Below are 9498 nucleotides of genomic sequence, written 5' to 3'. Positions count from 1 at the left end.
AGTGCTAAATGAGTAAAATCAATTTTTATGTGTAGAGGAAATTTGAATAGAAGACTGAGTTTGCAGAGGTGATGGAATCTAGTGATAGGCATGGTCCTACGGAGCCTCCTATAGCTTTAATTTCTGTGACAACACAATGACACCTTGAAATCCCGCTTTGTCTCATACACATGACACATGACACCTCTCTTATACTTGCTAGAAATATGGGTAACATTTTATAAAATTCTATGGACTAAAACCTTTTTTAAAAAAAATTGAGTTATGTTCCATGTGTCCCTCTTCATCTGAACTGCACAATAGTGCCAACTCCTCTCCCCACAGGGTGCCTTGGGTCTGCTCTCCTTGTCTTCACTTCCTACTATTGTGCATCTCTCTGTTATTATACATTGGCCTTTTTTCTAGCCCACATTATTATAAAGAATAACTAAATTAATAAAGAATGATTAAAAAGTCACCCCCTAACATTAGATTCTAGTTTCTATGTCTACAGTTTATCAGAAACTGGATGATTTATTTAAATAGCTACTTTGATCATTTACCCACCTTCACCCCACAATGGGCTGACTGTTTGGTCAAGTGATGTAACTAAATTGCTAATTGTTCTAGCATGTGGGAAGGCCCTAAATGACGAGAACTGGGAGAGTGGTGATATGTGGAGCTGGTGGGAGCAGGAAGTAAAATAGCTTTACTAGCCAGTAGGAGGAACTGAGCAAATTTAGAGTAATAATTTAAACTCTTCAGTCCCCAAGGGCAGAGAAATGGGGACACTAGGATTTATTAAACCCATCTGTTCTCCTAGCACTGGCCCTACGTTCACGTTTCTGGGGAGCAGCTCTTCCATTGTACGAGGAAGAGGGCAGGATGGAGGAGGGCTGCACATGCTACACATCTACAGTTCTACACTCTCCCCTGCATGGTGCATTCTCTTCACATCCTGAGTTTGTGCCTGTATCTATGCAAAAGCACCCAAATAATTATTTTGACATATTCCTTAGTCAGTTGACTCAAAAAGTATGATTTTGCTCTGATGTTGCCTGGCTGACTGCAAGGACTCAATTATTATTCATTTATTTACTTTATTATTATTTAAATTTTCAGCCTTGTGATATCATAGTTGCCTCTGTAAGAGCATTAAAACACAGTCATAGCCCTGGCCAGTTTGGCTCGGTGGATAGAGCATTGGCCTACAGACTGAAAGCTCCTGGGTTTGATTCCGGTCAAAGGCACGTGCACGGGTTGCGAGCTCAATCCCCAGTGTGGGGCATGCAGGAGGCAGCCGATCAATGATTCTCTCTCATCATTGATGTTTCTATCTCTCTCTCCCTCTCCCTTCCTCTCTGAAATCAATAAAAAATATTTATTTAAAAAACCCCACAGTCATATGTACACAATATAATAAATCATGGGTTTATGATATTTTCTCCACTTCTCCCTAGTCAGTTTTTGAAACTGGAGGGATTAAGCAAAACAAAACAAACCCTCATAGACACAAACGACAGCAGAGGGGAATTACCAGAGGGGAAAGGGATGGGGGGAGGTAGAAAGGGTGAAAGGGGGATAAATGGTGAAGGAAGGAGGCTTGACTTGGGGTGGTGAACACACAATACAATATAGAGATGATGCATTATAGAATTGTACACCTGAAACCTATATAATTTTATTAACCACTTTCACCCAGTAAATTTATTATAAAAAGAAATAAAGTAAATAGAAATAAAAAAGTTTGAACTGACATATGATGACATCTTCCTTTCAAATCCCCAAATAAAGCTAAATAAGTAAATAAAATAGCTCACCCTGTTGGTTCCTTAAATTAGAAATAATATTAATCAATGTGCCCATAAAATTTTTTCCACTATCTAGGACATTGGGTTATTCATTTTTTATGCATAAAACTCTTAGTAAAAAAATGTCAAACACTTCTTATTTTCAGTAGATCTAAAGAGGAAAAGAACACAAACTATGATCCTGTTCCAGTAGGATGGGACCAACTAGGCCTCCATTGATTTTTAAACATATCATAATTCTTGGGAGCAGGGCAAGGGAACAAATGGCCCAGCAGTGGCGTGAGCCCCAACTTTGCTCTCATGAAGTAATAAATCCTTAATATATCAAGGGACAAATTCTCACGGTCCTCGTTTTCTGCCTGTAGCCTATGGGATTTGTTGTGTGCATGCCCATGGCACACCTCAGTGTATGTACTAATGAGCCCTATGGGTCCAGAAGTTTCCCTGGAGCGTGGGGCTGTGGATGACCCCAGATCACCACCAGGGTCTCTCTCCATTCTTTTTTCAGGAAAACAGCATCACTGGGGCTCATTGCCATACGCCTGCACAAACATCATGGTCCATTGCATTTACAGAGCCGTGGGCTACAGCCAGGAGAGGTGCCTTTTTTTTCTCCACATGTGCAGTTACACCTGGTAGAGCAACTGCCTGAACCCAGGAGAGGAGAAGACATCCCGTGCATGGAGGTCCCCCAGCTAGATCTGCACCTTCCGACTTCTGATTTTTAATGGAACCTGGTAGCACAGAAGTAAATACTGTGAGTAGATTTCTGGATTGAGGAACTCAGTTTATAAATTGCACTTCTCTATTGGTTGGCTAAATTAAAAAGCCATATAGATAAACTATCAACTGTAAAAAAAGAAGGATTTTTTACCCTTTACAACAGCATGGATGGGCCTGGGGAATATCCTGCTGAGTGAAATAAGCCAGCCAGAGAAAGACAAATATCACATGATCTCACTTATTTGTGGAATCTAATGAACATAATAAACTGACCAACAAAATAGATCCAGAGGATACATGGAACAAACCTCGGTGGGTGAGGGGGATGGGAAGAGATTTACCAAAGAATTTAAGCAATGGGCACAAACAATAGTGTGGTGAAAGCCTGGAGTGGGGCGGGTGCTGGGAGGAGGGGGGCGGAGGGGAGGAAAACTGGGGGGCATCTGAAATACTGTCAACAATTTAACAAGCCATATAGAATGTCTCAAAGGAATAGAAAATGAGGAACGACACTCTTTGCTATTGGAAAATGTATGGATTATGACATACACCTTAGACACAAATCTATACACAAACACATACCATCACAATGTATGTTACCTAATTAAAACAGATCAAATTTACTAGTGCAAAATTTTTTTTTAAAGATGAGATATAAAAGTGCTGAAGAGACAAAGTATAAAAGAACACAAAATAAAAGTTATTATTTTTTTATGTTGGGACTAGAGTTTGTTTTGTTAAGAAAGACTGAGGTTTGTCAAGTGCATGTGAGGAAATGAGACCTGAGATATGTTTCATTTTTTTTTTAAAAAAAGGAAGAGCATTGAAAAGGTTTATTATCAGCTGTGGGTGTGATGGAGAGGTGTCACTCTTAGCTAGAAAGATGCAAAACATGGGCCTGCTCTGAAAAACATGGTCCTGTTTCCTGCCATCTATCATCATAGCCACATATTTTGGGAGTTTAAATTCTTCAGTCTTCAATATTAAAAAAATGTTTATTTTCTTGACAATTTTTTGAAAATATTATTAAAAAGGTAGCCTTTCAATTGTCATGTTGAATACTCTAGTATTTTTATTATTTTTTATATTTTTAGTGGTGTTTCTTGTAGCATTATTAAAAATATGCAAATTTAGTTATATTTTGCTTTATTGCTTTTGAGAATTGCAATTTGCCTAGTGAGACTTATCTAAATTCAAGATGATCAGGAAACAACTTTTGTGCTTTATTATAATAGTTATATCTAATGTTTAAATATTTGATTTGTTATTTGTTTTGGTGAAAGCAGTGAATGAGTGAGTCACACTCCCCAACCCCAAATGCCCCATTTACCACGGTTTGTTTGAATATTTGTTAAATACAGAATTTCTCTGCCTAGTCACATGGGCTTAGTCTCCCATTTCCTGTGTATAGGACACATAAGCTTTATGCAACACACTTTCATATTCACCAACTATTAAATTAAAAAATATCAAAGTATCTATAAAATAAATAAGGTAGCTTGATGATTACCATCTTAGATGAGAAAACTATAAAAGGTAAAGAGCTTTCTGTGATCTTGTTGGCTAAGGGACTGTAGCAGTGGGGTTGGGGATGTAGCACAAGACGTGTTAAATTGATTCCTCTGTGTTGTCTGTAAGACTGGTGCTCTAAGTCTTCAAACATGCTTTGTTTGCATGTGATAAACTCTTAGCTTTGCAATATGATGGAGGTTTCTGCACATGTATGTACATTATTGCATTAAAGTTGCCTTACTTGTTGTGGTCTTATTTTTCTCAAGCAGTATATAGTGCTTTGGAAGAAAAAATATATATACTCGATTTCTTAAAAATCAGACCAAATTGAGAGAGAGATGTTAATTTATGTGTATGTTGCTTTAGTAATATTCAGTTATCTCATATATTATTTATTTATTTGGGTACTTTAAAATTACCCCAAGAATAATGGTCAAATGAATGAGGTGTGTCCTTGAGTTAAAGAACAAATAAAATATTCTTCATTTAATGGATATTTTCTACATACTATTAATTCATTATTCTGGGATTCCATTGTGGGCTTTTGAGGTTTTAGCGGGAGCTCAGGAAATTGTGTTTCAAGAAAAACCAGTGGCTGGGCCATGACAGGACTAGCTTCTGTCATTAAAATGACAAGCGGTGCCAGCAGCGCAGGACGAAGACTCTGAGCCCAATTTCCTTGGTTCAGATAAGCGCTGCCTTTTCTAGAATATGATCATTTGCTTAAAATACATCTGCCTCAGTTTCCTTTTCTGTAAATGTGGGATAATAAGACTGCCAACTCCATATCACTGTTGTTGGAGTTAAATGAGTAAATAAGTGACCTGAATGGTTGGGTTCAGGATCTGAAGGAGGGGCTGACACACAAATGAAAACACTAGACAAGAAATTTGAATTATTAAGGGGTGGGGGCCAGGTGGTGTCTCTTTCATGAAGAGCACGCTGAATACACATTTACTTGAATACACATTTGCCTTTAGCAATGCATACAGGCAGATCAAAGGTAAAGTTTGGTAAACAGTAAAAGGATTATCAGGCTAGGAATTGCCTTGAGTCACCACTATCTCAACAGGAACAATCAGTGCTTAGCATCAGCCCTGCTAATGCCCAAGGTCCATCAGCCTTCCGTGTTCCTTGTTGCACTGACAGTATTGGCAAGCTGTGGCTTCCCGCAAATAACTGCATAAAAGCATAGAGGATCCCTGGTTCATAGTAAGTGCTGCCTTATATTGTCTGTGACCACTACTAGTATTGCTATTCTTCTTCAGGTGCAGTAGAGATGGATGGGACCAATGATAGTGCCCAGGGAAATTTCATCCTTTTGGGATTTTCTGACCACCCCCATTTGGAGAAGATCCTCTTTGTGGTCATCTTGATTGCATATCTCCTGACCATTGTGGGCAACACCACCATTATCCTGGTGTCCCGGCTGGACTCCCACCTCCACACCCCCATGTACTTCTTCCTCACCCACCTCTCCTTCCTGGACCTCAGTTTCACCACCAGCTCCATCCCCCAGCTACTCTATAATCTCAGTGGGCATGACAAGACCATCAGCTACACAGGCTGTGCCATCCAGCTGTTTCTCTTCCTGGGTCTGGGTGGCGTAGAGTGTTTGCTCCTGGCCGTCATGGCGTACGACCGGTTTGTTGCAGTCTGCCATCCCCTGCACTACACGGTAATTATGAAACCTCGCCTCTGCATGGGCTTAGTGTCACTGGCCTGGGGCTGTGGTGTGGCCAACTCCCTGGCCATGTCCCCAGTCACCCTGCACTTACCACGCTGTGGGCACCGCAGCGTGGACCACTTCTTGTGTGAGATGCCTGCTCTGATCCGGATGGCCTGTGTCAATACAGCTGCGATTGAGGGCACTGTCTTTGTCCTGGCAGTGGGCATTGTGCTGTCCCCCCTGGTGTTTATCCTGGCCTCCTACGGCTACATCGTAAGGGCTGTGTTACAAATAAGGTCAGCATCTGGGAGGAAAAAGGCCTTTAACACCTGCGGCTCCCATCTCACAGTGGTCTCTCTGTTCTATGGAAACATCATCTATATGTACATGCAGCCGGGGCACAACTCTTCCCAGAACCAGGGCAAGTTCCTCACCCTCCTCTACAACATTGTCACCCCGCTCCTGAACCCCCTGATCTACACCCTCCGAAACAGAGAGGTGAAGGGGGCACTGAGGAGGCTGCTGCTAGGTGACAGAGAGGTGGAAAAGGGGTAAGGGTGAATAGGAGAGGTGGGTATCTCCAGCCTGGCCATCAACTCCTTCAGAAGCCAGGGATGGCATTTGGGACCATTCAGTTAGACCTGGTCTGGACCTGTACTTCCCAAAGTGTATGCCTTTTCCTGGACTTCCATAAGCTGTATCCATTCCAACATTATATGTTGTAATGCGTAACAGCACAACACATATCATTCAAAAAATCCCTCTACATGAAATTAATAGTTATAAAGATGAGTTTCCACAGCTTCTACCAGCCTTCCAAGTAGGAAACTGCCTTTCTTAACCAGTTGTGCTTTTGTTGTTGTTTTTATGTTAATTGTTCAGCAACTTTCTGTGTATTTTAGTGAAAACAATCGCCGTTTGATTACTTTCTTAACTGACAGCCATCAAATGTGGGAATTCAGCAAGCTGGGTGTTCTCTGCTTCCCAATTCACATCCAACGTCCTTCACAGAATCAAGATTCTTTTCTACCGTTTGCCCCCAAAGTCTAGCGTAAGATTCTGGGTAAACCAAGAAGGTAATCTATAACATGATAGGTGGATCATTTAAATATTAGAACATGGTTATTTCTCAGGTATATATTTATTTTATTAGTGAGAAGGACTTAATATTTATTAAGTTCCTGCTATGAGGCAGATGCTCTTAATTTATCGAATCTTCTCTGCATTTGTTGGAGGTCAACATAATTTTCGTTATTCATTTTTACCCATGCCATTCACGAAGCTTTAAGGTTTAATCATTTGCTCAGTTAGAACCAAACCAGAGATATGCTGCAGGTTCTGTCTGACTCCCAACTCCTGCTGTTTCCATTGTTACATGAATTTTCAAAGAGCAAAATCCTTACTCATTTAGAGATTAGTATCACAGACCCTTTGGAGCTAAAGAGCATGGTTTGCTCCCATTCCTTGCGTAACACAGACCAGAGTATAGAGAAGGAAAAAGTTTTCCTGGACCCTTTTAGGGTGCCTGTTGGGTCTCAAAATTAAACCAGGAAAGCCCTAGCCAATTTGGCTCACTGGATAGAGCGTTGGCCTGGGGACTGAAGGGTCCCAGGTTCGATTCCGGTCAAGGGCCTGTACCTTGGTTGCAGGCACATCCCCAGTAGGGAGTGTGCAGGAGGCAGCTGATCGATGTTTCTAACTCTCTGTCCCTCTCCCTTCCTCTCTGTAAAAAATCAATAAAATATATATTTTAAAAAGTTATTTGCCTTGCTGCCTGGCTTCCAAGTATGTTTTGTTTTCTACCAGGACCCCTGACTTGGGGGGCTCGCCTTATTTCTAACAAGGTGTCATGATCCAAAACCTGGTCCTTTCCTGGCCATCACGTGGCTCTATGAACGCTTTCTTTCATAAAAGCCTTTTGGCAATGGAAGCTAAGTGCTTGTTTAACGCTGTACAAAATGAAAGGCTTTTCTAGGCAGAGGGGGCAGGAACAAGGAAGTCATATGAGGCAAAGGGAGTTGGTTAATGCAAGGTTGCTTTCCTTTCGGGTAAAGCAGGGGCAAAACAGAATAATAGTGACCGAGGCTGAGACTTATCCCACTTGTGCTGATTAGGCGATTTCTGGTTGCCTGGTCTAACATTTCATTTTAAAACTGTAACTACATCGTGGCTTGCTGATGAGGGTTAAGCATAAGCGAGTCCATTTTGGGCCTCTTCTCTTTAATGCCTCTGACAACCTATGCCTCATGGGTTATAATAAAGGTAGTTGCTGTACAATTGCGTAAGAGTCACCTCACTGGGTCTGACACAGAGCAAAGTTGATTTTGCCTGAACCTGTGCTCCCAGAAAATAGCCTCAGGCCCTCTAAATCGGCCCTTTGTGTCATGTAGATTTACTTCATCTAGGTCTGAAGATATCTCCTCCATGATTCTCATGGATTCTTCTTCCTAAAGCAGTGATGGCGAACCTATGACACGCATGTCAGAGGTGACACGCGAATTCATTCTTTTGGTTGATTTTTCTTTGTTAAATGGCATTTAAATATAGAAAATAAATATCAAATATATAAGTCTTTGTTTTACTATGGTTGCAAATATCAAAAAATTTCTATATGTGACACGGCACCAGAGTTAAGTTAGGGTTTTTCAAAATGCTGACACGCCGAGCTCAAAAGGTTCGCCATCACTGCCCTAAAGGCAAACTCAGAAAAGGAAAATAGTGGGATAAAGCTCAGCCTCTGTCACTATTATTCATTGCGGACCTCAGCTGGTACTTATCCTCTCCCTCCTCCACTGTCCACTCTAAATAACCTTCACCTTCAGCGATCCCATCAGCAGATTTGGTGATTTTTCCGGAGATATGACCCAAGCCTTGATCCTTATGGATTTGAACCCTTAATAGTAATACTTTTCTCAGTTCAATGTTGCTGCACATATCTATTCACAGTTACAAGGGATGAGGAAATACCACAAGTGTTCTGCACATTCCATACTCTTCAGTTTTCTTGCTTTTGTTCTGGATCACTCATGAGGGGCATCTGTTTTCACCATGCGAATGTCTGAAATCACCTGAATCTAACTAGAATCTTTCATTCCTTACCCTCAAAGTTGTTTCTGAAGGGACCATGACAAGGTAGAACTACTGAAAGCTTGTTTTTAACAATTATGCTTCCTCAAAATTTTGTACTGCATAGGGTTCACCATGATTTACTTGTAACCACTAAATTCATGGCAAATGGAACTGGTTCTTGGAACTATACTGCCATAGAATCAACTCTCTATAAAAGTGTGTAGGAAATCACTGAAGGAGAAATGCAATGCAAAGCGTGTAACTTCATGACAGTTATTTCTGAATTGTTCAAGCTTTAATATTAAACTTCCTTTTAAAATTTATTGCAAAGACACATGAACCGATGTTTTTACCTCTGAATGAAACTATGAAATGATCCTCTCGTAGCACTATATATCTTTTTATTTCATCTTGTTTATAATCTATAATAATAAAAGAGTAACATGCTAATTAGACCGGACAGCCAAATGGCTTTCCAGACATCATTCTGGACATCCTTCCTGACGAAGCTGTGGTGGCGGGGGCCAAAGCAGAGTGGTTAGGGGTGATCAGGTAGGCAGGCGAGTGGTTAGGGTGATCAGGCAGGCAGGTGAGTGGTTAGGGGCAATCAGGCAGGCAGGCAAGCAGTTAGGAGCCAGTGGTCCCGGATTGCGAGAGGGTGCAGGCCGGGCTGGGGACCCGCCCCTGTCCCCCGCCCCCCACCCCCCCACCCCCCATGCATGAATTTCTTGCACT

The 9498-nt window shown here is 41.3% G+C and overlaps 1 protein-coding gene across 1 annotated transcript; it reads left to right on the top strand.

Moving 5' to 3' along the window:
* Positions 1–5304: 5304 nt before the first annotated feature.
* Positions 5305–6249, top strand: LOC308520537 (olfactory receptor 2W3; the record flags this gene model as incomplete). Its single annotated transcript, XM_081093103.1, has 1 exon — positions 5305–6249. The coding sequence occupies one exon, from the start codon at positions 5305–5307 to the stop codon at positions 6247–6249; it is 945 nt and encodes a 314-aa protein (XP_080949229.1).
* Positions 6250–9498: the final 3249 nt, after the last annotated feature.

Source organism: Myotis nattereri (genome assembly GCF_964212035.1).
Source record: "Myotis nattereri genome assembly, chromosome: 5".
NCBI classification, from domain to species: domain Eukaryota; kingdom Metazoa; phylum Chordata; class Mammalia; order Chiroptera; family Vespertilionidae; genus Myotis; species Myotis nattereri.
This window is presented reverse-complemented; position numbering and strand designations above follow the sequence as displayed.